At 44.6% G+C, this 27,465-nt stretch overlaps 1 protein-coding gene and 10 non-coding genes across 11 annotated transcripts in view; 4 read left to right on the top strand and 7 right to left on the bottom strand.

Annotated features, from left to right (window-relative positions):
- Window positions 1-424: 424 nt before the first annotated feature.
- Window positions 425-497, bottom strand: trnav-aac (transfer RNA valine (anticodon AAC)). The gene has a single exon. It is a non-coding gene; the product is annotated as a tRNA-Val (tRNA).
- A 1,016-nt stretch (window positions 498-1,513) lies between these two features.
- On the top strand, window positions 1,514-1,586 carry trnat-ugu (transfer RNA threonine (anticodon UGU)). The gene has a single exon. It is a non-coding gene; the product is annotated as a tRNA-Thr (tRNA).
- Window positions 1,587-3,405: 1,819 nt separating this feature from the next.
- Window positions 3,406-3,477, bottom strand: trnae-cuc (transfer RNA glutamic acid (anticodon CUC)). The gene has a single exon. It is a non-coding gene; the product is annotated as a tRNA-Glu (tRNA).
- A 1,284-nt stretch (window positions 3,478-4,761) lies between these two features.
- Window positions 4,762-4,834, bottom strand: trnav-cac (transfer RNA valine (anticodon CAC)). Its single transcript has one exon. It is a non-coding gene; the product is annotated as a tRNA-Val (tRNA).
- Window positions 4,835-5,254: 420 nt separating this feature from the next.
- Window positions 5,255-5,326, bottom strand: trnae-uuc (transfer RNA glutamic acid (anticodon UUC)). Its single transcript has one exon. It is a non-coding gene; the product is annotated as a tRNA-Glu (tRNA).
- A 548-nt stretch (window positions 5,327-5,874) lies between these two features.
- trnan-auu (transfer RNA asparagine (anticodon AUU)) lies at window positions 5,875-5,948 on the bottom strand. Its single transcript has one exon. It is a non-coding gene; the product is annotated as a tRNA-Asn (tRNA).
- A 1,685-nt stretch (window positions 5,949-7,633) lies between these two features.
- Window positions 7,634-7,707, bottom strand: trnan-guu (transfer RNA asparagine (anticodon GUU)). The gene has a single exon. It is a non-coding gene; the product is annotated as a tRNA-Asn (tRNA).
- A 415-nt stretch (window positions 7,708-8,122) lies between these two features.
- On the bottom strand, window positions 8,123-8,193 carry trnag-ccc (transfer RNA glycine (anticodon CCC)). The gene has a single exon. It is a non-coding gene; the product is annotated as a tRNA-Gly (tRNA).
- Window positions 8,194-9,253: 1,060 nt separating this feature from the next.
- trnaq-cug (transfer RNA glutamine (anticodon CUG)) lies at window positions 9,254-9,325 on the top strand. Its single transcript has one exon. It is a non-coding gene; the product is annotated as a tRNA-Gln (tRNA).
- A 260-nt stretch (window positions 9,326-9,585) lies between these two features.
- On the top strand, window positions 9,586-9,659 carry trnar-acg (transfer RNA arginine (anticodon ACG)). Its single transcript has one exon. It is a non-coding gene; the product is annotated as a tRNA-Arg (tRNA).
- Window positions 9,660-16,215: 6,556 nt separating this feature from the next.
- LOC145362537 (uncharacterized) overlaps window positions 16,216-27,465 on the top strand; it is a 49,650-nt gene continuing 38,400 nt past the window's right edge. Inside the window, exons 1-4 of the mRNA XM_080218558.1 lie at window positions 16,216-16,286; window positions 16,790-17,111; window positions 22,406-23,349; window positions 23,828-23,834. Coding sequence (XP_080074684.1) covers window positions 22,763-23,349; window positions 23,828-23,834 — 594 coding nt within the window. The 5' untranslated portion in view covers window positions 16,216-16,286; window positions 16,790-17,111; window positions 22,406-22,762. The remainder of the gene's footprint in view (window positions 16,287-16,789; window positions 17,112-22,405; window positions 23,350-23,827; window positions 23,835-27,465) is intronic.

Here is a 27,465-nt window from a genome sequence, read left to right as displayed (position 1 = left end):
CTAGTTCATCAACGGAACTAAAGAGACTTGTATAGAATTGTTACCAGTACGGTCATGCTGCAGTTCTGGAATAGGTTTTCAGAAATAGAATTGTGGTCATTGACACGCTACTTTAGAATATACTTAGTTCACTTTTTGAGCACACACTACTATCAGATATTTCAGATGGTGATTAACCATATTAGTCTGCACCTAGAAACCCATTAAATCTGTTGGGGACTGAACGAGATGCAGATAAATGCTGGGTGTGAAAATCGACTTCCCTGACTTTTCGTCAAAATAACGTATTTATAATTTCACAGAAAGTATTTGAGGGTGATATCAGATCAACAATAACGTGTTTAACGTCGAAGTTCGGTTCATGTTGAGCAACAAACTGAAATCAAACAGTTTTCTCTTCCACCACATGAGAAAGCTTAATAAATGTTTCTGCCCGGTTTTGAACCGGGGCCCTTTCGCGTGTTAGGCGAACGTGATAACCACTACACTACAGAAACAGCTGAAAACACGGTATGGCGAACCTGCCTGTCTGCAATGTTCAACTGCGCTGTGTTGCTGCAGGTTCCGATGGTCAGACTGAGAGCCCATGTCACTGAATTCAGGAAGATAACCGTTACTTTCAATCTGATTGTACAACATATCCCGAACGCCAAAACTTAAAAGAGTTCATCTGGCAAATATCTAAGGGAGCAATGATTTCTGCCCATTCATTAATGCATCATTTTCAACTTTCTTCGAATAATCTCAATCAATTGTACTCAGTGATAAATTCTCCCAATGTCTGACAGCACCTGTAAGGAGTGAAAAGGGCGGACGTTTCGAGTCCAGATGACACTTTATCAAACGGAGTTACTCCGATCGAGAAGACAGACAGGAACACAGGCTGAATGGCTGTTTGTTGATATAAGCGACAGAATTGCAAACATTGAGACTGCAATCCCTGCCGAGAGGATGGATTGGGACTTTCTAACTGAGGTTCAAATCCTGTCATTTTCTCTTCCCGTCATTTCTCATCGTGACTTATTTTTGTTGAAAATTATTGGAAATAAAGCAATGGGTGCAGAGATGGTCAATTCATTACAAATCTCTCACATCAGCAACACTGAAGGTCCAGTGATCAGGATCGGCGCCGTGACGAGATTTCGATTCCCAGTCACGGAGTGAATCATTTTCTGTTTGATTCTTTATTTAATGAAAACACGCCTCACAGAGTCTGTGAAGGGAACAACATCTAAATCTTCCAGCTGGATGAACTGGCATTGGAGCTGGAGAAGTCAGAGATGTAACACTAACGGAAAACTCTGAAGCAGAATCACATGACAGGCACAACATACATGTCAGAAACACACACAGCACACATGTCAAATCATGTCACTTTCAAGGTGTGTCTTTTAACTTCCTGCTCTCCACCTCAGACATTTCCACATTCATCAAAAATCCCCCACCACAAACCCCATCCTTCTCCTCAATCCACTGATAATGCTATTCGTACCGGGGGATTCTGACAGTATTTGGCTCCATAGCTCAGTGGTTAGAGCACTGGTCTTGTAAACCAGGGGTCGCGGGTTCAATTCTCGCTGGAGCCTCCGTCCAAAGTTTAGCTACTACAAACTGTTGGAAAAAGGCAGACAGAGTGGGAGGCGAAACGGAGTCCTCTTATGAGTGGAGGGGCAGATTAGGTGCTAATTCGGAAAGCAAAACGATTTTCTTCTTCGTGAAAAGAAATCGAAAGAGCAGAACATATTTGACGAGCTGATAAATATAAATGTTGATATTAAGAATGGAATAGATGCGTTTGTACAAGGAATGCTTAAAGTTAGCATGTAGGTGCAGCAGATATTTGGAAAGGAAATTACATTTTGTTCTTATTGCCGGCAGACTGGAGTTTAAAAATAACGAGGTGTTTCTGCTGCTACACAGGATTTTGTGGAAACCAGGTTGAATATTCTGCGCAGATGTGACAGTCACATTTAAAAAGGGATATGCTTTGCATTAGAAACGGTAAAGAGAAGGTTCACCAGATTGTTCCCTGGGGTCAGTGAGTTGTCCTGTGATGAAATTCTCTGGAGTTTAGAAGAATAAGTGGTGATCTATTTAAACTTACACAGTTCTGATTCGGTTTGATAGGATGGAGGCTGAGAGATTTTCTTTTTCTCTGCTGGTCGGGAATCTAACCCCCTGCGGCACAGATCACCGGCTGGTCATTTAGGGCTAAGATAAGGAGAAATTCCTTCACTCAAAGGGCAAGAATCTTTGGCATTTTCTGTACCTGACAGTTATGTACGCCCCATCATCGAGCACATTTAAGGTTGGGATAAACAGGTTTCTGATCTCTTGGAGAATTCAGGGATAAGGGGAGCGGTTGGAGAAACGAAATTTTATCCCAAGATCAGCCATGATGGTATTGAATGGTGGAAATCTCGATGGACCGAGTGGGCTGCTCCTCCTCCTCTGATTCCTGTTAGAATAAAAACAGAAAGGACTGGAATTTCTCAGCAGTGTTTGCAATAAAGGTGGAGCAAGACACAGAGTTAAGTTTCCGAGTTCAATATGATTATTTTCAAACGAGTAACTGAGTGTGAATTATAACAACTAGTACAACATCGAGACGGCAAACACTTCCAGTATCACTTGTATCTGTCTTTTTGAGCGCACACTACTATCAGATATTTCAGATGGTGATTAACCATATTAGTCTGCACCTATAAACCCATTAAATTCTGTTGGGGACTGAACGAAATGCGAATAAATGCCCGGTGTCAAAATCGAACTTTCCCCTCAGTGCACTTTATTTCACAGAAAACATTTGAGGGTGAAATCAGAGCAGTGATAACATGTCTTGAACGTCGAGGTTCAGATAATGTTGAGCAACAAACTGAAATCAAACAATTTTCCCTTCCCCGACATGAGAAAGCTTACTGAAGGTTTACTGCCTGGTTTGCGAAGCGGGGACCTTCCGCAGGTGAGGCGAATGTGATAACCGCTACACTACAGAAACAGCGTGAAACGCGGTGGAGCAAATCTGCCCGTCTGCAATGTTCAACTGCGCTGTGTTGCTGCAGGTTCCGATGGTTAGACTGAGAGCCCATGTCACAGAATTCAGGAAGATAACCGCTACTTTCAATCTGATTGTACAACTTATCCCCAACATCAACATTAAAAAGCGTTCGTCTGTCAAATATCTAAGGGAGCAATGATTTCTGCCCATTTATTAATGCATCATTTTCATCTTTCTTCCAATAATCATCCGCATTTTGTAGCCTGTCGCTCCCTTATTTCTTTGTTCTTAAAATCTGACATTTCCAATTCAGGTACTGAAGAGGAAATCTCCCTGACACTGATTCCGCCAGAACTGGTGCAGACCGGGAAGTAACACAGGATTGTTGTACAGCAATAAATTCTACATTCCCTGACCGGGAATCGAACCCGGGCCGCGGCGGTGAGAACGCCGAATCCTAACCACTAGACCACCAGGGAAGCTGGCAAACGCTTTATAAAATATTAATTTATCCATGAACCACCTGCCTTTTGTTTTGTTTCTGTCTTTTTATTCACCAAATACAAGTTTCTCCTTCACATTGTCATGTTTATATCACACACAAGTGATATCAACTTGTGGCCACAGTGCAGAATCCAAACCACTGATCCAACAGGGAAGCTGACAGTGACTTTCCCAATCAGCGGATCATCGTCATTTTAGCCTTTCTCTTCGTTCTCTTCCGTCACACAATAGGCAGGTTTCTCATGAAAAAAAAAACGCACTCTGCTGATTTCCACACTTGACACCTGTCATCGAGCCCATGGTGGTGAAAACGAAGGCGTTGCACCATTGGAACACCGGGGTTCCGCCATCACCAGCTCAGTGTTACCTTGTTACTCCGGGACCCGGCAGTCAGAGTGTTCTCCCACACCCAGTAAGTCCCCAGAGTTCAAAAGCTGTGACATCTTCTTCAGAGCCTTCAGTGTATACTCGATGGAGACGAATATCACGCGAAGGCCATCTCCACGCCCCCACTACTTCCCTTCAAAAAACAGAGCAACAGGAAATTAAGAAACGACGAGCTTCAGGACAGTTTAAATGATGGTGTCCCTTCAGTGCAGCTCATTGTGTTTCTAAAGTGAGATGATTTCTGTTTGTTACACAGTTCAGGCTGACCTGATTCAGAGAAGGATCAGGCTCAATCCTCCCGATGGCCTTTCCCAACTCCATTTCTTTAAACGAATTTCAGGAACATTTCCATTAAATAATATGATTGTGACATACGTCAATGTGGTTGTATGGCCGAGCGCTCTAAGGCTCCAATCTCCGTGGAGGTGTGGGTTCGAATCCCAACGCGAACGAAATAGATTTAAATTTTGATACTTGCTGCTTTTGTAAGATTGAATGCAGGAGTGTGTGCAGTGTCGTTTTCGTCATGTGATTCTTCTGTGAAATGTGCGCCTTTTCCTCCAGTTCACTTACAGTATTACTTGTATCTGACTGTTTGAGCACACACTACTATCTGAAATTTCTGATGGTGATTAACCATATTCGTCTGCACCTATAAACCCATTAAATTCTGTTGGAGACTGAACGAGATGCGAATAAATGCTCGGTGTCAAAATCGAACTTCCCCGTCAGTGCACCTTATTTCACAGAAAGTATTTGAGGATGAAATCAGAGAAATGATAACATGTCTTTAACATCGAGGTTCGGATAATGTGCAGCAACAAACTGAGACCAAATAATTCCCCTTCCCCAACATAAGCAAGCTTAATGATTGTTTCTGCCCGGTTTTGAACCGGGGACCTTTCGCGTGTGAGGCGAACGTGATAACCACTACACTACAGAAACAACTGGAAAACTAATGGAGCAAATCAGCCTGTCTGCAATGTTCAACTAGGCTGTGTTGCTGCAGGTTCCGATGGTTAGACTGAGAGCCCATGTCACTGAATTCAGGAAGATAACCTTTACTTTCAATCTGATTGTACAACTTATCCCCAACATCAACATTTAAAAGCGTTCGTCTCACAAATATCTAAGGGATCAATGATTTCTAACCATTTATTAATGCATCATTTTCATCTTTCGTCGAATAATCTCAGCATTTGTATCATCAGCGCTTTGTAGCCTGTCGCACTCTTATTTCTTTGTTCTTTAAATGTGACAGTTCCAATTCAGATACTAAAGAGGAAATCTCCCTGATACTGATTCCGAAAGAACTGGTGCAGACCGGGAAGTAACGCAGGATTGTTACACAGCAATAAATCTACATTCCCTGACCGGGAATCGAACCCGGGCCGCGGCGGTGAAAGCGCCAAATCCTAACCACTAGACCACCAGGGAAGCTGGCTGCTTGAAAAATGTTAATTTATCCATGAGCCACCTGCCTTTTGTTTTATTTCTACACGGGGACACAATCTCAGGATAAGGAGCTGATGGTTCAGAACTGAGATGAGGAGAAATTGCTTCACTCAAAGGCTCGTGAATTTAGGGAATTCTCTACTCCAGAGGGTTCCGATGCTCCATCATTGAACACATTTCAGTTTGAGTTAGACAGATTTATGATCTATCCAGGAATGAATGGAAGCAGGAATATGGAATTGGAACAAATGCTCAGCCACAAGTTCATTTTTCAATTGTATTTTTTTTTATGTTTAAAGGTATAATGGAAGCATTTATATATGTAATGGTGTACAGGTATATATATATATGTATATATAATGTTATATGTAATATGTTTGAAGTCAATCGCCATTAAATAATGTTGGTAATACCAGATAACAGTACAGCCGGGAACAATTGACAGCTATTTTTTATTGGCACCCACGGACCCATTGCCAACAGGCAACTGTTTACCCGTGAATGCTGATGGTGAGGAAATAGTAAAATTCCGTCCCTGGGTGGTTTCGAACCACCAACCTTTCGGTTAATAGCTGAACGCGCTGACCGATTGCGCCATAGAGACTGAGACAGCAGCAGCTTCTGACCAATGATCACGCAATCTGAAGCTTAATTTCATTATTCCTGCACTGGGCTTTGCTTTTATAAGGGCTACAATTAACCTTGTCTCATTTATGACTGTTCATGGCAGTGTTCACTACAATCACACATTTGGTGCAGTCTTGTACAGTAATGCACTAGGCCATGTCTCTTTATATACTGCGTTTGACTCATTTGAATCATTATTGCAATAGACTTTGCAACTGTTTACACTACATTACATGCCGCTTCATTTATTAATACATGTGGACATGCCATGATAAATGCTACAAATCATCGTCTCTGAACTATTATTACTTAGTCAAGAGTTCACTTACGTTACATTAGGCTCCATCTCAGATATTATTGTGCTCGGCTCTATGTCATGTACTACTGAACACACCCGTGTATCACTAATAAAGCAGACACTTTCTCACTAATTGTTTTTCTGTAAAATGTGTCTAATAGATGGACTCGAACCAAGAGCGAGTGAGAAGAATAGATGCATATTAACTAAAAAGTGCAATATAATTGTGTGGATGAAATTGTGTTATAAATCAGAGTGAGTTAGGGCTCGAATTGTGCTGAAGTCAAAAATTATAACAAGGAACTATATTTACATATACACAGAACATATTACAGAGGCAGGGTTCGGCTGGATTTCTGAACGGACTAAGGAAAAAAACGAGCGCAGAGGAATGGAAAATCCAGCGAAAAAGAGGCATGTATCCAATTATAATGAAATATTATTTGATAATGTCTGGATGATAAAATAGACAAATCTTTAAATCACTAAAAGGTAAGGTTATTCAATAATTAGCTGGTAATCGACATGTTCACTAGCGGGAAGGTAAATAGGAATGCAAGTATTAAATTCGCTATCCTTCTGCCAGATTTTCCTGTGAATGTTACTGACAGGGATATTAATACCATTGCTTTACTGATTGTTCCCTTTCCATGGAAACAGGGAAATAAATTGTCCTCAAATATCTCCTCAAACCTGCTGCACTAACCTTGTGATTAAAATGATACATCACCGCCATCTGCTGGCGGACCACAAAGACTGCAGGCGCTGGTGCTTGTGAGCCTGTGAACCGGTTACTGAAATATGAATATTGAACGATATTGTCCGAGATTGGAGTTTGTAGAAGGATCTCGGCTGGCGTATTCGCCCTTTTTATAACCAGACACCGCAGATAAACCGTGTTCTTCATTTCCCATTGGGTGATAATGTCTGGAGATTGAAGTCGGGATTATTTGAAACTTCAAATTGCACATTCGATGCAGTTATCAGACGTTAATCAAATTCAGAATCTTAGTGGGGAAACATTGCTGCCCTCTGCAATTCGTTTGTCAGACATTTTCACGGTTTAGTCTTAAAAAAGGCACAAAGAATCAGACATTTACAGACACACACACACTCACACACACACACACACACACACACACAGAGGGGCATACACAGATTCAGGAGTACACTAGATTCAGACGCAGACATGTGGAGATCCTGGTAACTCGAAAGGTACAAGGGCACACACAGAATCAGAGACATGTACAATGTCTCAGCTTGTACACTACCAAATTCTCTCTCGTAGTTCCAGACTTTTCAATGAGTTGAAGCAGGCAACTGTTCACCCGTGAATGCTGATAGTGAGAAAAATAGCAAAAATCCGTCCCTGGGTGGTCTCGAACCACCAACCTTTCGGTTAACAGCCGAACGCGCTGACCAATTGCGCCACATAGACTGAGGCAGTAACTATTAAATATATTCTAACCTACTGTGTCACTGGCCGCAATTCTATTTCTGAAAACCTGTTCCAGAACTGCAGCATGACGGCACTGTTTGCAATTCTATACAAGTCTCTTTAGTTCGGTTGATCCTGCAGCACTGCTGTAGTGTGTTTCTCCTATGAACGGGCAGGTAAAATGAACCCATGTCTCTTATCACAGGCAGGAAGGGAACTGACCACCAGTAGCCCAAAGATCCAATACATTCCACTCAATCATCAATAACACCATTCACAACTGCACCTCCTTCCGAATATTGTGATCCATTTCCCTCAGGATTTAGTTCCAAGACTTAATATTTTCCTTGTTTTCCCTCAATTTTGACAGGAGATTCGCTTCAATATACAGAGTGAACGGAGAAAGAAGAAGCTTTGCATTGGCCGGGAATTGAACCCAGGCCTCCCGCGTGGGAAGCGAGAATTCTACCACTGAACCACCAATGCTGCTCTTAGCAGTGCTAACCCCCACATGCTCTCTCGTCCTTCACACTCAGCAGCATTGTAATTTCCTTACTTTGTCCTTTCGTTCCCCAAATGCCCACAAGTGCTGTCACTCAAATCTCACACGCAACATCGCACAAGCCTCTCATGCTGTTCAACACTTTCCTTTCATTCACAACCGCATCTCAAACTTTCAACCTTCCTCCAAAACACATCCACTCTGCAACAGTCCCCCTCTCACACCGCCTCATTCTCCTAAATACGCCTCTGCTTTCACCACATCAGTCTAAACACGCTTAAAACGTGTTCAAATCATTTGCACACTGCCTCTTACACTCAACTCATATCACTACAATATGCATCATACCATTCTGCAAAAGCTTTAAGTTGCTACATTTCTTCAAAGCTGGTACCCAGTGCGACACCAGGCCAAACTTCCACTTTCAAGACTTGATGGCACCTATCTAGGGTTACAAGTTAGCTCGGAATGAGTTAAAAAATAGGGCTTAGGACAGCTAGTAGGGGGCACGAGAAGTCCTTGGCAAGTCGGATAAAGGAAAACCCCAAAGCTTTTTACTCTGACGTTAAAAAAATGCATTAAATCTTCATATATCGAGGCCAGTCTGCGACATCTGAAAGCAATGAATCCTAACCACGAGACCACCAGCATCCCATCTGCCTGATTCTCCCAGATACTGGTTACAGGAATGTGCACAGCGCCAATTGTCCGCACTCACACACTCCTTCCTGTCTGTTAAGATTTGAAAATGTTTATATTTTTCACATTGGCTTCCAGTGTGATGAAAGCAGAGCTGTGAAAAGCTGATGTTGTTCAGTGGATTTACTGCAGTAAGGTTTATGTCAGTTCGATGCAAACATTGGTGTTTGAATGTGGTCAGTTACAGTGAAATTTAATGCAGTGGAAAGTAGCCTACTCATTTTTACAGGAGGAACCAGCAAGGGAAATATAAATATGAACTGTGCAACGGGACGGATATTTCTCCCTGCTGTTCAAATTGGCACAAGTATTGATCCACGATTTTCAGATCGCCACTTTGTGTTGGGTTATGTGGTGTAATGGTGAGCACTCTGGACTCTGTATCCAGCGATCCGAGTTCAAATCTCGGTGTAACCTTGTTTTAATTTGCAAATACAGATGATGGATTGGCTGAAGGTTGTTTCATTTAAATTTATCACCAAGTCCTAATCGAGAGGAGAATTTGCCAGCCCGTTCAACTGCTGTTACTCAATTCAAGGGCGATTCGGGTTGATAGGAAATGAATCAAGACAATCTCAATAATGGACCTTTCCCTCACAAACTTTCTGACAGTTCTTGCGCCTGAAACTTTCGAAACATCGAGCTAATATGTAACAACTATCATAAAGTTCGCATGTGGGTCAGTGGCGCAATGGATAACGCGTCTGACTACGGATCAGAATGATTCCAGGTTCGATTCCTGGTTGGCTCAGTGCAAACCTTTAAAAGGTGTTCATAAATTCCTTGTTACTTTCGATGAAAAAAGTATTTAATATCTTTATACTTTTTCAGACAAATGTTGGCAAGCATATTTTCAGCTTCTCTGGAGAAAGTAATGTTAGGAGATTGCTAATGAACAGCAACTGACTATTTTACGTTATTTTTTTCGGAAAAAAAATCATTCAATAAGATTAGGATATTAAATAAATGCTAACCGCAAATACATTTTGGACAAAATTCAACATGCCTTTGAGAATTTACACAATTTTGTCAATTTTTTCATAAAATTCAGCATTTCTGATTTTGGAGAAAGCGTTTCAAGCTGAGGTCAGTGCAAAGATAATATGACTGTAACATCGAGATTCTGATAATATTCAGCACCAAACTGAAATCATACAGACTTCCCTCACCCTAGCATGTTTCAGATGGTGATTAACTATGTTAGTCTGCACCTAAACCTATTCAATTGTCTTGTAGACTGGATGACTTGCTGATATGTGCAGGTGTCAAAGTAGGAACGTTTCTTTCCTGGCATTGCATCAAACAATTTATCATTTCTTATTTGACACAAAGCATTTGAGGCCGAGGCCAGAGCGAAGATACTATGGGTGTAACATTGAGATTCAGATAATGTTCAGGGACAAAATGGCCCGGCCGATGAAGGCATGCTTTAAGGTGCGAGGGGCAAGGTTTAAAGGGGATGGACATGGCGGATTTTTTTGCACAGAGAGTAGTGGGTTCCTGGAACTCGCTGCCTGGGAGAGATAGTAGAAGCGGATGCAGTTGTGACTTTTAAGTCACTTGACAAGTACATGAATAGGATGGGAATAGAGGGATATGGTCCCGGAAGGATAGGGGGGTTTAGTTAAGTCAGGCAGCATGGTCAGTGAAGCTTTGAAGGGCCGAATGGCATGATCCTGGGCTGTAATTTTCTTTGTTCTTTGTACAGCCATTGTTCTTTACCCAAAACTGAGCTTCAGACCCTGTAGCTCTATATTTAACCATTCCATCTCTGACATCTTCTCCAGTCACACAACCGTGTGAGCTGTCTGTACCGATCTTATTGTGGCATCATGAGCGTTCCACATACAACATGACTTGTATCTATAAATTCTCATCTTGAACATTTCAATTGAAATTTCAAGGCGAGCAGAGCCTTTTGAGCAGAATTGTTCAGATTCCCATCCCTTTTAATGTGAACAAGTTGTTTCTGATTTCACTACAGAACTTGTCTATTAAACAATGACTGAACACAGAGTGTGAATGTGAGAAGCTGAAGTTTCCAGTTGAAGAGGTTCCCAGTGTCTCTGAGCAGCTGAACTGGGGAAGCCTTTGGGCAGAAACTGCGCTGCTGCTATTTCCCTTCCTGGCCACCGGGGGTCGCTGTAACACGCCCGGGCGCTGCTCCGCCCAGTGTCACCTCTTGCCCACTCCGGCCCGGCCGCTGCTCGTTGGCGGAACATCCGGGTCCTGTAGAGAGGCGGGGCCAGCCGCCATATTGCCGTGACGTCACCATCAGCCCCTCCCCCCCCGTCGAGGGAAAAGCGACGGTTCAGAAATGTAGAAAGTGAGAGAAATTCCCACCCGGAAATCCCGCCCGGAGCGGAATTAAAATTAAATAAAATACATATTTTTATAAAGAGGCAGGTGGCGGGACCGCGCATGTGCTGTAGTATTTTCCCAGAGCCCACCGCGCGGGTGTGATTGAAAAAAAAACGCAATAAAAAAAACGATGTTCCCGAATGGAGAAGGAACCGAAAGTTTGTCGGGTGAGGATTTGAATAATAATTATCAAGATTCAAAATATTAAAAGATTCAAATGGGACTGCCTGGGCGCATGTGCAGGAGGGGAATTCAACCAAAGCGCAGGGCGCGGGACGCCGTCTCCCTTGGCAACGCAATATGGCCGCTGGCCGTCTCCCCTGGCAACGCAAGATGGCCGCCGGCCGTCTCCCCTGGCAACGCAAGATGGCCGCTGGCCGTCTCCCCTGGCAACGCAAGATGGCCGCTGGCGGTGAGTGATTGTGGCGCAGGCGCAGTGAGGTCTGTCTGCAGCCCATTGTCCAGATTGCCCCCCAGTGGATGTGGTGGGGATGGTGCAGCAGATGGAGCAACAATCCCAGTTTCAATGGGGGGAGAGAAGCTGCAATGCTGCTCCCTGTTGTTCACTCCTCTCCCCAGTCTCAGCATTGCAGAGTGTTTAAACAAGAGGGTGCATTGTCACAGCGGCACCTTGACCTGCAGTTTAGTTTTATTTATTAGTATCACGAATAATTAGGCTTACATTCACACTGCAACGCAATTCCTGTGAAAATTCTCTAGTCGCCACATTCCTGTTCGGGAAACACTGATGGAGAATTTGGCATGGCCAATGCATCTAACCAGCAAGTCTTTTGGACTGCTGGAGGAAAGCAGAGCATCTGGAGGAAACCCGTGCAGACATGGGGAGAATGTGCAAACTCTACACAGACAGTGACCCAAGCTGGGAATCGAGTTTGGGGCCCTAGCGCTTAGAGGCAGCAATGCTAACCACCGTGCCACTGTGTTGCAACACTCTCCCCCAGATATCAAACTACATCCCCCGCCCCCACCCCCCCCCCCCCACCATTAAAATCATAAAATCCCGACAGTGCATCAAGTCTATATCAAGAGTATTTAGCCCGATTCCCGTAACCCCACATTACTCTCAAATCCCCCTAACCTTCACATCTTTGGACATTAAGGGATGGTCAATCCACCTAACCTGCCCATCTTTCAGACCCCACAGATATTCTGGTCACCCTATTATAAAAAGTATATTATTAAACTAGAAAGAGTGCAGAAAAGATTTACAAGGATGCTACTGGTTCTTGATGGATTGAGTGATAAGGAGAAGCTGGATAGACTGTGACTTTTTTCACTGGAGCATAGAAGGCTGAGGGGTGATCTTATAGAGGTCTATAAAATAATGAGGGGCACAGATCAGCTCGATAGTCAATATCTCTTCCCAAAGTTAGGGGAGTCTAAAACTCGAGTGCCTAAGTTTAAGATGGGAGGGGAAAGATACAGAAGTGTCCAGAGGAGCATTTTTTTTCACACAGAGGGTGGTGAGCATCTGGAACAAGCTGCCAGGTTTAGTCGTAGACATGGGTGCAATTTTGTCTTTTAAAATGCATTTAGACAGTTACATGGGTGTGATGGGTATAGAGGGATATGGGCCAAATACAAGCATTTGGGATTAGCTTAGGGGTTTTTGAAAAGGGCAGCATGGAGCAGTTGGGCTGAAGGGCCTGTTTCCATGCTGTAAACCTCTATGACTCTATATGGGAGGAACATGAAAACTCCACACAGACAATGACCCGAGGCTGGAATTGAACACGGGTCCTTGGCACTAGGAGGCTGCAGTGCTAACCACTGTGCTAATGTGCTGCCACTCAGGCAAATGTATTTGGAGGGAACACAGGACAGGTGGGCGTGGGGGGGTGGGGGGCGGTGGGATGACTTCTAACTCACTTTGATGTGGGGAGGGGTGGAAATCAGAAAAAAAATCAGCTTTGCCTCAACATTTTCCCTCATTCCTGCTCTTGTTACTAACTAAAGACCAGCTCACTCCTCCATTCTGCCCATCAGTAGGGCAATAGGGAAAAGGTTGTGGCACAGAAAGAGGCCATTCAGCCCATCATATCTTCACCAGCTTGGGAAATAAAGATTTGCCATTCATTCTAATCCCACTTTCCAGCGATCCAGCCCCTAGCCCCCCCTTACTACAGGTTCCAGCATTTCAGCTATAGATCTGTGTGCGAGGCGAGTGAGCCGAGAGATTTCTGCCTGAACCATCAGTTTAGGCAGCAAATTCCAGACACCCACCATCCCTTGAATGAGAACCCTTTTCCTAATGCCCCCTCTAATCCTTCCACCAATCACTTTATATCTGTGCAGCCCCCACTAACCCCCCTCCCACCTCCCCCATCCCCACCCACCCACAATAAGTGACCTCTCTCTGCTCAGGGGAAACAGGCCTTTTCTATCCACCCTGTCTTGGCTCCCTCATAATTTTGGACACCTCAGTTCGGTCCCCCTCAGCCTCCTCTGCTCTGAGGAAAACAAACCTTGCCAATCCAGTCTTTCCTCATCACCACAATTCCCCAGCCCTGGCAACACTGTTGTAAATCCAAATGGTTATCCAATCCGACTAAACTGTCCATTTAACATTGTCCCATCGCCAACTGTGAACAACCACCAGATACTGGCACCACTGTGGCACACTGGTTCGCACTGCTGCCTCAAAGGGACTTGGTTCAGTTCTGGCCTCGTGTGACTGTGTGGAGTTTGCATGTTCTCCCCATGTCTGCGAGGGTTTCCTCTGGGTGCTCCAGTTTCTTCCCACTGTTTAAAGATTTACGGGATAAGTTGATTGGTCATGCTTTAGTGACAGGGGGAGTTGCAGGGTAAATGTGTGGGATACGGGGACAGGGCATGGATGGGATTGTGGTTAGTGCAGACTTGATGGACCGAATGGCCTCCCCGTGTACTGTAGGGATTTTACACACAAATGAGAAACAGAGACTTTGCAAATGTCGGGGTAATTATTCAGGAATCAATGCGATATCTGTTGACATGTTCAGGTAAATCTCAATGATGGTCATTGTCCAGGTCTACAATAATGCAATCCAAGGTTAAAAGTCATTTATCCTGAAATTGGACATTGCCACTGACTCCCAATATAACCAAGAGATGCAAACTCACACCACACCCTGATGTGGTGAAGGCGACCCCTCTCAGTTATTACAATCTGGGCCTTGTGTCAGTAATCTCTTCCCAAAACCCATCTCAGTTATTACAATCTGGGCCTTGTGTCAGTAATCTCTGCCCTAAACCTCTCTCAGTTATTACAATCTGGGCCTTGTATCAGTAATCTCTGCCCTAAACCTCTCTCAGTTATTACAATCTGGGCCTTGTATCAGTAATTTCTGCCCTAAACCTCTCTCAGTTATTAAAATCTGGGCCTTGTATCAGTAATCTCTGCCCTAAACCTCTCTCAGTTATTACAATCTGGGCCTTGTATTAGTAATCTCTGCCCTAAACCTCCCTCAGTTATTACGATCTAGACCTTAAGCAGAGGACACAGAGATTTAATATAATTGACAACAGAGTTGAAGGGGGTGAAAGGAGATTTTCTTATACAATAGTATGATCTGGAATGCACAACCTGACAGGTGCTAGAAGCAGGTTTAATCATAACTTTAAAAGGAAATTGGATGAATATTGACAGAGTTATTGTGAATTGGATTAATGAAATAGTTCACTCATCCTTGTGACATTTTGAATGGTTCCCCCGTAAGATTTTAATATTGAATCTTTTCCTTCACAACGTGTCTGAAACAGAAGATTAAACCCTTGGGTTTGATGAACTGTCAGATCTGTTTCCTATGTGTCTGTGTAACTTGAGAACTGCAGATAACCATGAGAAGGAACTGATTATTTTCAGTTCCTCTAACAGATATACCTCAGATATCAGAAATCTCAGGAGATCCTCATGCCTTCATTATTCTCGCCACAAATATAACAGCTCTCAGTCAGGCTGAGTCAGTCACATGTGTCACTGTTATGATGTTTCCACTTCTATTTCATCACTCACTTCCCAGTGACACTCACCATAACACAGACACCTTAAAATATCATTGCTCCCTTACATCTTGTCCTCCTATTGTAATCGGATGTTTGTTGGGCCTCTTGTCTCCCTTAAGGTCAGATTACCTGCAGTTCAAATGACCTCTGAGATACTGAAACCGACCTTTGTGATTATTATTATACCAGACTCCAGTCAGCCCCAGGAGCTGCAGTTGTAAAAAACAATAAGAAGTCTCACAACGCCAGGTTTAAGTTCAACCAGCTTATTTGATAGTAAAGCTTGTGGGATTACTATCAAATAAACTGGTTGAACTTAAACCTAGTGTTGTGAGACTTCTTATTGTGTTTACCCCAGTCCAACGCCAGCATCTTTATGTCATGACTACCATCGACGTTGTAAAATACAGCAGAATTGGAATAACAGACAGGTTATTGGTTGATACTGACAGTGGCAGAGTCACACACACTGGAATTTAAATACATTATATCAATAGACCATGACTCACTCACACTATCAAATGAAACCTAAACTTTGGTTATGGTGCACTGGATACTGACTGTATTATCATTACATTGGATCTAATGCTGTGTTCACTAACATACTGCAATGTGACTCTTATTATGTGAACAAACACTGTTTATGTTACACTCAGAGTCAGTCAGTGTTTTGCTGGGTTTTCTCTGTGCTCCATCTCCACTCTGATTGGACTGGAGCCTGTGTGTGAGTCATTGTTACACTGAGACTCTGTTATTATTGGACAAGCAGCAAGTCACTGTCACAATGCCCGGCTGATCGACGGCGACGCGAACCAATGGGAAGAGGAGGCGGTGCTGGAGGACTGAACGGGAGCGCTCGGTCCTCCAACCAATAGGAGCGAAAGAGGGGCGGGCCCAGCTCTGATTGGAGCATGCGCACTGTGAGTAATGGCGGTGGAAAGCCGGTTTTGTTTTGGGCTCGGAAATCTGTTAGAGCTGATTGACGGTACGGAGAGAGCAATGGATCGCCCAGGTGGGTGAAAACGCTGCGTAAGCATGTGGTGTAAGCAGCAAATCGCGGAAGAGAGCTTCCCGGACCTGGTTTGTTCCGAGCAGGGCCGCAGCTCCTCAGGTTCGCTCCGGGTTAACGTTCGTCATCTTTATTGGGGGCCACACAGCAGTGCGCACGCGCGGTCGCCATGTTTGTAGAGGGCAATGATGTCATTGAGTGGGAGGAGCTTGTTCCCCATTGTTCAGAATGGAGACAACTTGTCCATCAAACTGCATCAACCCTCTGAGTCCCAATGTCTCATTGATGAGGCAGAGCGGTGACAGAGAAGGAAAAATAAAGGGAAATAAAAACAGAAAATACTGGAAAATCTCAGCAGATCTGACAGCATCTGTGGAGAGAGAATAGAACGCTCTCTCCACTCACATTGTCTGTACCTTTAAGACTTGATTACCTGTAAAAATTTGCATTTTAATCATTATTTTGTGAATTGAGTTTGTGTCTTTCTATGCCTTGTTTGTGGACAGAACTCCCACTCACCTGACAAAGAAGCATCGCTCCGAAAGCTAGTGGATTTTGCTATCAAATAAACCCATTGGACTTTAATCTGGTGTACTGAGACTTCTTACTGGGTTTACCCCAGTCCAACACCGCCATCTCCACGTCAGAGAGAATAGAACCAACGTTTCGAGACTGGATGACCCTTAAAGCTTGTACATGTGTACAAAGAGCATGTAAACTTCAACACCTCCATGTACCTTTGTACACCTCTATCAATCTACTTTGCTCCAAGGAAAACAACCCCGATTTATCTTAAAAGAAAGACACTGCAACAAGGTAAAAGTGAAGGTAAGAGTTTTATAAATTTTCTTAAATAATTGGTACTCGAAATGTCAGCCTGTGGGGTTAAGTGCTGCACTTGTGAGATGTGGGAGATCTGTGATGCTTCCAGTGTCACAGATGACTACGTCTACAGGAAGTGCACCCAATTGCAGCTCCTTACGGACCGCATGGATAGGTTGGAGCAGCAGTTGGATGCATTTCGGAGCATGAAGGTGGTGGAAAGTGTCACAGTTAGGAGCTTTAGAGGCATGGTCACACTCAAGGTGCAGGCAGATAAATGCATGACTGCTAGAAGGGGCAGGCAGTCAGTACAGGAATCCCCTGTGGTCATCTCCTTCTCTGACAAATATACCGTTTGGATACCATTGGGAGGGGGTATAGCTTATCAGGGGATAAATAGAGCAGCCAGAGACCTGGCACCACGGCTGGCTTTGTTGTTAAGCAGGGAGGTACAAAGACCACTCGAACAATAATTACAAGGAGCTCTGTACTTAGGGGTGCAGATAGGTGCTTCTGTGGATATGAAAGAGACTCCAGGATGTTGTGTTGCCTCCCTGATGTCAGGGTCCAGGAAGTCTCTAAAAGGGCAGAAAGCATTCTGAAACGAGAGGGTGAACCAGCCAGTGGTCATGGTACATATTGGCACAAAGGTAGGACGAGGTCCTACAACAGCAGTTAAGGGAGTTAGGTAGAAAGTTAAAAAGCAGGACCTCTTCGGTTGTAATCACAGGATTGCTCCCTGTGCCACCTATCCACTGTCATCTCTTTAAGTAACTCTCCCCAGTTTATCAAGGCTAACTCACGCCATTTGTCAGCCCACTGGCCCAATTGATCAAGATCTCATTGCAATCCTAGATAACCTTCTTCACTGTCCACTATGCCAGCAATCTTGGTGTCATCTGCAAACTTACTAACCATGCCTCCTATGTTCTCATCCAAATAATTAATATAAATGACAAATAACAGTGGACCCAACACTGATCCCTGAGGCACACTGCTGGTCACAGAGTTCCAATCTGAGAAACAACATCCACTCTCTGGCTTCTGTCATCAAGCCAATTTTGTATCCATTTAGCTACCTTATCGTGGATCCAGTAAGATTTAACCTTGTGCAACAACCTCCCATGCGGTACCTTGTCAAATGCCTTGCTAAAGTCCTTTTAATCTGTACAGATGCTGCCAGATCTGCTGAGATTTTCCAGAATTTTCTCTTTTGGCTTGCTAAAGTCCAGATTGACAACATCAACTGCATTCCCCTCATCAACTTTCTTGGTTACCCCTTCAAAAAACTCAATCAAATCTGTGAGACACTCACAAAGCCATGCTGACTGTCCCTAATCAGTCCCTGTGTTTTTAAATGCCTGTGGATCCTGTCTCAAAATATCTTCTAACAGCTTACCCACTACAGATGAAAGGCTCACCGGCCTGTAGTTCCCAGGCTTTTCCCTGCAGCCCTTTTTAAACAAAGGCACAACATTTGCCACCCTCCAATCTTCAGGCACCTCGTCTATGATTATCGATGATCGAGGGGACCCACAATTTCCTCCCTAGCCTCCCACAATGTCCTGGGATACTCTTCATCACGTCCAGGGGATTTATCCATCTTGATGTGCTTTAAGCCATCCAGCACCTCCTTCTTTGTTATATGTACACTCCTCAAGACATCACTATTTATTTCCTCAAGTTCCCTAACATCCATGCACAGTGTCAGCTATTTCTGTAGTGTAGTGGTTATCGTGGATGCTTCCCACACAGTAAGTCCTCAGTTCAAAACCGAGTAAAAAAAATTCTTCTTGTAATTATAGGCCAGTTAGTCTTACTTCAGTGGTCGGTAAGTTAGTGGAAAAGGTCCTGAGGGATAGCATTTATGACCATTTGGAAAGATGCAGCTTAATCTGGGATGGTCAGCACGGATTCATGAGGGCTAAGTCTTGCCTCACAAATTTGATTGAATTCTTTGAGGAGGTAACTAAGTGTGTGGATGAAGGTAGAGCATTTGATGTTGTATACGTGGATCTTTATAAGGCATTTGATAAGGTTCCCTATGGTAGGCTCATGAAGAAAATAGGGAGGTGTGGGATAGAAGGAAATTTGCCGGTTGGATAAGTAACTGGCTATCTCATAGAAGACAGAGGGTGGTGGTGGAGGGAAAATTTTCAGACTGGAGGCCAGTTACCAGCTGTGTACCACAGGGAACAGTGCTGGGTCCTCTGCTATTTGTAACTTTTATCAATGACTTGGAAGACGGGGGCTAGTAAATTTGCTGATGACACCAAGATTAGTGGAGTAGTGGATGAGGTGGAGGGCTCTTGCAGGCTGCAAAGAGACATTGTTAGGATGCAGAGCTGGGCTGAGGTGCAAAGTGATTCATTTTGGTAGGACAAACTTGAATGCGGATTACAGAGTCAACAGCAGGGTTCTGAGGAATATGGAGGAACAAAGAGATCTTGGGGTTCATATCCACAGATCTCTGAAGGTTGCCACTCAAGTGGATAGAGCTGTGAAGAAAGCCTATAGTGTGTTAGTGTTTATTAATAGGGGGTTTGAGTTTAAGAGCAGTGTGGTTATGCTGCAACTATACAGGACCTTGGTAAGACCACATTTGGAATATTGCGTTCAATTCTGGTCAACTCACTATAAGAAGGATGTGGAAACATTGGAGAGAGTGCAGAGGAGATTTACCAAGAAGCTGCCTGCTTTGGAGGGCAGGTCTTATGAGGAAAGGTTGAGGGAGCTGCAGCTTTTCTCTTTAGAGCGGAGGAGGATGAGAGGCGACTTAATAGAAGTTTATAAGATCCTGTAAGAGGGCTTTAGAAAAATAATCAGTGTCAGTATAGGATAGAAATTCAGAACAGGTAATTGTAATTTCTATGGAACATTCTTTCCTCTCTCATTCCCCAAAAGTTGTAAATCTCCATCCCACACACACTCTGGAATTCTCTGCCCATTGAAGTGGTGGAGGCTGCCTCACTAAATATATTTAAGGCGCGGGTAGATAGGTTTTTGATAGGCAAGGGGATTAGGGGTTATGGGGAGAAGGCGGGAAAGTGGAACTGAGCCACGTCAGATCAGCCATGATCTTATTGAATGGCGGGGCAGGCTCGAAGGGCTAGATGGCCTACTCCTGCTCCTATTTCTTATGTTCTCTCCCTCCATTCTCACTCTGCTGTATCTAATATTCACCCTCCCAATACTCCTAAAGGTGCTGATTGACAGATCCATGCTTCCTGTCCTGGAGGCACATAGCTGAAACTCTCCATACAGGCTGTCATACAGATATACATCTATATGACTGGACTAAAAATGTGTGGAATATATAGACTGGATTCACTTCCTTTCCCTTCAGTTGCTGCAAGTCCCCAATTTCCCCCAGAACGAGAAAAGAAATGGAAACCGGAAAACATTGATTTCCTCCCAGATGTTCCCCCCCCAGATGGGTTGCATGGTAGCACAGTGGTTAGCACTGCTGCTTCACAGCTCCAGGGATCTGGGTTTGATTCCCGGCTTGGGTCACTGTCCGTGTGGAGTTTGCACAGTCTCCTTGTGTCTGCGTGGGTTTCCTTCGGGTGCTCCTGTTTCCTCCCACAGTCCAAAGATGTGCAGGTTAGGTGATTGGCCATGCTAACAATTGCCCCTTCGAGTCCTGAGATGCATAGGTTAGAGGGATTAATGGGTAAATATGTAGGGATAAAGGGGTAGGGCCTGGGTGGGATTATGGTGAGTGCAGACTCGATGGGCCGAAGGGCCTCTTTCTGCACTGAAGGGATTCTGTGATCATTTGTTGCACAGAGGAAGCTTTACCCTGAAGCTCATTGGCTAACATCCGCATTGTGATGTCACATTGGAGCCCGAATTAAATCAGCCAATAGGAATCACTGCCCCGCGGTGATGTCTCCGGATTCCAGTGCGCAGGCGCGCGGACCCGGGAGCCCCGCCCCCACCCACTGCTCCCCTCCCCCTCCCGGGAGCCCCGCCCCCACCCACTGTTCCCCTTCTCCTCCTCGAGCCAAGGTTTCCAGACAAGCGGCTGGCGGCTCCGGCCAGAGCGAGAAGCTGCTCGGTGGTCTGCCCCTCCCCCCCGGGCCAGGAGTGCGCATGTCCAAGGGAGAGGGGAACCTGTGCATGTGCGGGGCTGTGTCCACCTCTTCCGTGACCAGCAAGCTTAGATGGGAGAGTTGGAGGACTGGAAGAACTCTGGTCCTCCAGCCAATCACGGGCTTTGTGTGAGTGAAGATTGAGCTTCAGAAAATCTAAAACTTGCTCCTGTCTCCAACATTTGTGAGTAAAACACTTTCCTTCCCCCACCCCCTTTCCATTTCTTATTATTTCTAGTTCTGTAATATATTACTGTAGCCATATTATATATTTCCAGTCATAAACTCATTGCAGCACAGGAGTCTATTGGGCAACTCGAGTCATGGAATCCCTACAGTGCAGAAGGAGGCCTTTCGGCCCATCAAGTCTGCACTGACTCTCCAACAGAGCTTTCTTCAGAGACTCTCTCCCTGTAGTATGACAGATTTATCCTGCTAATCCCCCAACCCACACATCCTGGGACACTAAGTGGCAATTGAGTTTGGCTAATCAACCTAACCTGTACATCTTATGGACAGTAAGAAGTCTCACAATACCAGGTTAAAGTCCAACAGGTTTATTTGTTACCAGGAGCTTTCGGAGCACTGCTCCTTCATCAGGTGAGTGGCCACTCACCTGATGAACCTGGTGTTGTGTGCCCACCACTGTCCACCTTCGACATCTCCACATCATCTTATAGACTGCAGATTGATTCTCTGCAGAACGAACCAATTAGTCCTTTTCTATCTCTCTATCAATATTCCTCTGCAAGTTTTATTTCCTTCAAGTACCCACCCAATTTCATTTTGAAATGATTGAACATCTTCTGTTCCACCATCCTCATAGGCAGCGAGTTCTAGATATGTGCTCTCCCTACCTAGATATAAATCTTCCTCACATCCCCATTCTACCACATCTCAGTTAATAATTACACTTTTATCCATTATTACAGACATCTGTCTGACAACCTGCATGGAGATTTTCAGCTCTCTGTATCCAGGATGGGAAGCAGTGAGCATGGATCTGTCAATCAGCCTCAATCAGCACCTTCAGGAGAATTGGGAGGGTGAATATTAGATACAGCAGAGTGAGAATGGAGGGAGAGTGTGTGGGATGGAGATTTACAGCTTCTGGGGAATGAGAGAGGAAAGAATGTTCCATAGAAACTAGAATTGTCTGTTCTGAATTTCTATGACAGAGATGACTTTTGTAAATTTGTTTTATAGGGGAACAGAAGGTGAGGATTTATATACAGAAATCTCAAACCAAACATCACATCAAGATCTGACAGAGTCACTCAATTCATCGGGACCTCAATGTCATCGGCCTTTGGATCTAGAAGGAGAAATGTTTCTCTGTTCTGTCTGCTTAAGGAGATTTTAAGCAACAGTGTGACTAGAAAAGCAGTGAGATGCACAAACACAGTTGAGTCAGAGTGTTCCAGTGCACTGAGTGTGGAAAGAGCTTTAACCAGTTACACAGCCTGAAAATACATCTCAGCGTTCACAGCGGGGAGAGACGGTACCCGTGTTCTGTGTGAGATTTAACTGTTTAACCTGGAGAGTCGGAAGGACACCAGCACCATGGAGAAACAGTGGAAATGTGAGGACTGTGGGAGAGGATTCAGTTTTCCATCTCAGCTGGAAATTCATCGGCGCAGTCACTCTGGGGAGAGGCCGTTCACCTGCTCTGTGTGTGGGAAGGGATACACTCAGATAATTGATTTACAGAGACACCAGCGAGTTCACACTGGGGAGAGGCCGTTCACCTGCACTGAGTGTGGGAAAGGATTCAGTGTGGCATCAGGCCTGCGGAGACACCAGTTAGTTCACACTGGGGAGAGGCCGTTCACTTGCTCTGTGTGTGGGAAGGGTTTCAGTCAGTTGCCCTACTTGCAGAGGCACAATGTCACTCACACCCAGGAGAGACCCTTTAAATGCTCTGACTGTGGGAGGGATTTCAAAAGCTCTCAGCTAATGATGTCCCATCAGCGCATTCACACTGGGGAGAGACCGTTCAGCTGCTCTCACTGCACAAAGAGATTCAGATCATCATCTGCCCTGCGGACACACCAGCGAGTTCACACTGGGGAGAGACCGTTCACCTGCACTGTGTGTGGGACGGGATTCACTCAGTCATCCCGACTGCAGAAACACCAGCGAGTTCACAAGTCATAGTCATAGTTTCAGCCCATTGAGTCTGCACTGACAACACCATACTAAATTTACACTAATGCATTTTCTAGCACTTGGCTGATAGAGTTTGAACTGTCAAAACATTCAAGTGCTTTTCAATATGCTTTTTAAAAGTTCTGAGGTTTCCTGCCTCTACTACCCTCCCAGTGAATTCCAGATTCCCACCACCTTCTGGGTGAAAACATTTTTCCTCACATCCCCCAAAACATAAGAACATAAGAACATAAGAAATAGGAGCAGGAGTAGGCCATCTAGCCCTTCGAGCCTGCCCCGCCATTCAATAAGATCATGGCTGATCTGTCGTGGCTCAGTTCCACATTCCTGCCCTCTCCCCATAACCCTTAATCCCCTCTCTTATCAAAAACCCATCAACCCGCGTCTTAAAAATATTTAGCAAGGCAGCCTCCACCACTTCAACGGGCAGAGAATTCCAGAGATTCACCACCCTTTGAGTGAAGAAGTTCCTCCTCAACTCCGTTCTAAACCGCCCCCCCTTTATCTTGAGGCTGTGCCCCCTAGTCCTACTGTCCTTTCTGAGCGGGAAGAGTCTCTCCACCTCTATCCTATCCATCCCATTCATCATCTTATATGTCTCAATGAGATCTCCCCTCATTCTTCTAAACTCTAACGAGTACAAGCCTAGTTTATTCCATCTCTCCTCATAGCTCAACCCCCTCAACTCCGGTATCACCTAGTAAACCTCCTCTGCACTCCCTCCAAGGCCAAAATATCCTTGTGTAAGTGCGGCGACCAAAACTGCACACAGTACTCCAGCTGCGGCCTCACCAATGCCCTATACAGCTGCAGCAAGACCTCTCTACTTTTATATTCAATCCCCCTCGCTATGAAGGCCAGCATCCCATTAGCCTTCCTGACCACCTGCTGCACCTGCAGGCTGGGTTTTTGCGACTCATGCACAAGGACCCCGAGGTCCCTCTGCACCATCGCCTGCTGCAGTTTTTCGCCACGTAAGTAATAGTCCTTCCTACCATTATTCCTACCAAAGTGGACCACCTCGCACTTGCCAACATTAAATTCCATTTGCCAGTTCCTGGCCCATTCGCCCAGCCTATCTAGATCCTTCTGCAGACTCTCCACACCCTCCGCGCAATTTGCCGTTCCACCAATCTTGGTGTCATCAGCAAATTTCGACACCATACACTCGGTTCCCTCCTCCAGATCATCTATATAATGAGAGAAGAATTGGCGAATGTTGACTGGGGGAGCGCGTTGGAGGGAGGGTCTGCTGAGGAGCAGTGGAGGATCTTTAAGGAGATCTTTCTTGGTGCTCAGCAGAAATTTATTCCGATGGTCAAAAAGGACCGTAGGAGGAGAGGTAATAAGCCGTGGATAACGAAGGAGGTGAAGGAAAGTGTTAAATTAAAAGCGGAGGAATTTAGAGTAGCTAAGAGTAGTGGGCGAGAAGAGGATTGGGAGAGGTTTAAATGTCAACAAAGATTGACAAAGAAGTTGATAAAGAAGGGTAGGAGAAACTATGAAGCTGGGCTAGCGCTTAATATAAAAAAGGACAGCAAGAGTTTTTATAAATATATAAAAAGGAAGAGGCTGGCTAGGGTGAACGTTGGTCCTTTAGAGGATGAGAAAGGGGAACTAGTGGTAGGGGATGGGGATATGGCTAAGGTATTGAATAACTTTTTTGTTTCTGTCTTCACGGAGGAGGACGTGAATAATTTGCCGGGTGTTAGCGATGGAAAGGTGGTAGGACTGGAGGGTCTTAATGACATTACTGTTACTAGAGAGGCGGTGCTCGACAGACTAGAGGGGGCTGATTGTGGACAAGTCGCCAGGACCGGATGGAATGCATCCGAGGGTTCTGAAAGAAATGGCGGAGGTGATAGTGGATGCCTTGGTGGTTATTTTCCAGATGTCGCTGGATTCCGGGGAAGTGCCGGAAGATTGGAAAACGGCTAATGTTACGCCGTTGTTTAAGAAGGGTGCCAGGCAAAAGGCGGGGAATTATAGGCCGGTTAGTTTAACGTCTGTGGTAGGTAAAATGTTAGAATCCGTCATCAAGGAGGAAATTGCGAGGCATCTTGAAGGGAATTGCTTGATAGAGCAGACGCAGCACGGCCCCACCGAAGGGAAGTCATGTCTGAAAATCCACCGGAGTTCTATGAGGATGCGTCCAGGGCAGTGGACAGAGGACAGCCGGTGGACGCGGTCCCTCCGGACCCCCAGAAGGCGCTTGACAAAGCACCCCACAAGAGGCCACCGCAGAAGGCCGGGGGACATGGAGCCGGGGGTAGGGCGCCAGCGCGGACAGAGGACTGGCCGCCAAACAGGAGGCAGAGAGTGGGGGTCAACGGGCGCCACCCAGACCGGCGGACGGCGACCAGTGGAGTGCCCCAGGGGTCGGCGCCGGGGCCTCAGCTCTTCACCATTTATATAGATGATCTGGAGGAGGGAACCCCTAAGCAATAGGGGAAGCATGTCAGCAATAGGGGGAGGAAGTGTCCGGATTCTATGGACAAATTAAATCCCATTGTGTCAGAGGATAAAATGGAATTTGCTGAAGTAAATGACAAACGTAATTAATGATTTTTTTATATGGAAAATGATTGGTTCACACCTAATGAAAGGCAGGAGAATTTGACATGAAGAATGTATAATTGATCTATCCTAAGCATTTACGTCAGTGTTATTGCAGAGATCAGAACGCTTCTCTTCGTGTTATTACACTGTCCAATAATGTTTCCCTTCGATTGTTGGTCAAATAAAAGATAAGTCTTTAAACTGGGACACTGGCTTTCGTGAGTCTTTGTATTGTCTGAAGGTTTTGGTAATACCTGGTCTCCAGTGGTAAAGTACCCAGTGTGTTGGGGGCAATGAACTCAGAAGAATCATTCAACACTCAAGGATTCAGTCAACAAACAGTTTATTGAGTTACCATTACCACCTGTTAGATTTTTGTTCTTTATCTGGGGTTGAGGTGACAACGAGAGAATTCTCAGTTATTCCAAATTCCTCCAGGCTACATTTAAAATTTTCAGATTTAACTGGTTCGAATAAATCCACAATTATAAACTAAAATAGACATGAGTTTCTGAGCGATTTAAAAATAAATCAACTGATTGCTGAAAGGGTTAACTTTTCTACAGAGCCTTTTGTACAGAGCCTAAAGCAAGTGAGAAAAAAAAACTTGGCACTCAATTAAGGCATTTTACATAATTTAAAAAAAACTTTTCTAACAAAACAAACTCAATTTTAAAATTCATTATTCATTTTTTTGTTACATTCTTCAACCTAATCATTGTAATTTGGTCAGTTATTGTTAGGGATGGGTAACTTTTGTGCTTTATAAACTGATTCACTCATTGTGTAAATTCTACATGGGCTCGGAGAATCAGAAGCCAGACTTCTTCATTCTTATCCTTATTTTCCTCTCCCACCACTCCCTCTGTTTTGGGGGAGGGTCGTGGGGATTCCAAATCTCATTTTATCATAAAAGTGAAATACTGCGGATGCTGGAATCTGAAACAAAAACACGAAATGCTGGAAAATCTCAGCAGGTCTGACAGCATCTGTGGAGAGAGAATAGAATCAATGTCTCAAATCTGAGCCATCGAAATGGCTCTATTCTCGAACCATTTTATTGATAGATTTTGTGTTCTTACTTTCCAAATGGCAGGTAAGTGACCTGTCTGGTACCCAATTGAGCTCTGATTTTTCACTGGCCATGATGGAGTAAGATAATAACCATTAGAATCTCTCAGAGGGTCCGCTTTTCAGTCCTGTGCTACTTGGAATATACCGTCACTTCACTGACTATCGGGTCACAAATCAGTCACAGTTTTTATCACAAATTTAGGATAAATTAATTTAAACAATGCCTCAGAATGCTTCTTAATTTCTTATCCAACTACCTACCACTTTGTTGACTTGTTGGACCCCCCTTTTTACAGATTCGGGTATCTCAGCCACTGAACACCAGCCGGTCCTGGGATAAGTTTAATTCCAACTCATTCCCAGTAAATATTCTCACCAGGTCCTCCCCGGGGGCCCTGCTAAGCAGCTTTAATGGTCAGTAATTACAGAAACTGAGCTGTCACAGGAATGTGGTCAAGACAGTC

The sequence above is a fragment of the Carcharhinus amblyrhynchos genome, unplaced genomic scaffold (genome assembly GCF_965287045.1).
Source record: "Carcharhinus amblyrhynchos unplaced genomic scaffold, sCarAmb.v2.hapA scaffold_38, whole genome shotgun sequence".
Lineage (NCBI taxonomy): Eukaryota > Metazoa > Chordata > Chondrichthyes > Carcharhiniformes > Carcharhinidae > Carcharhinus > Carcharhinus amblyrhynchos.
Note: the sequence above shows the minus strand (reverse complement) of the source record. Positions and strands in the feature narration are given on the sequence as shown.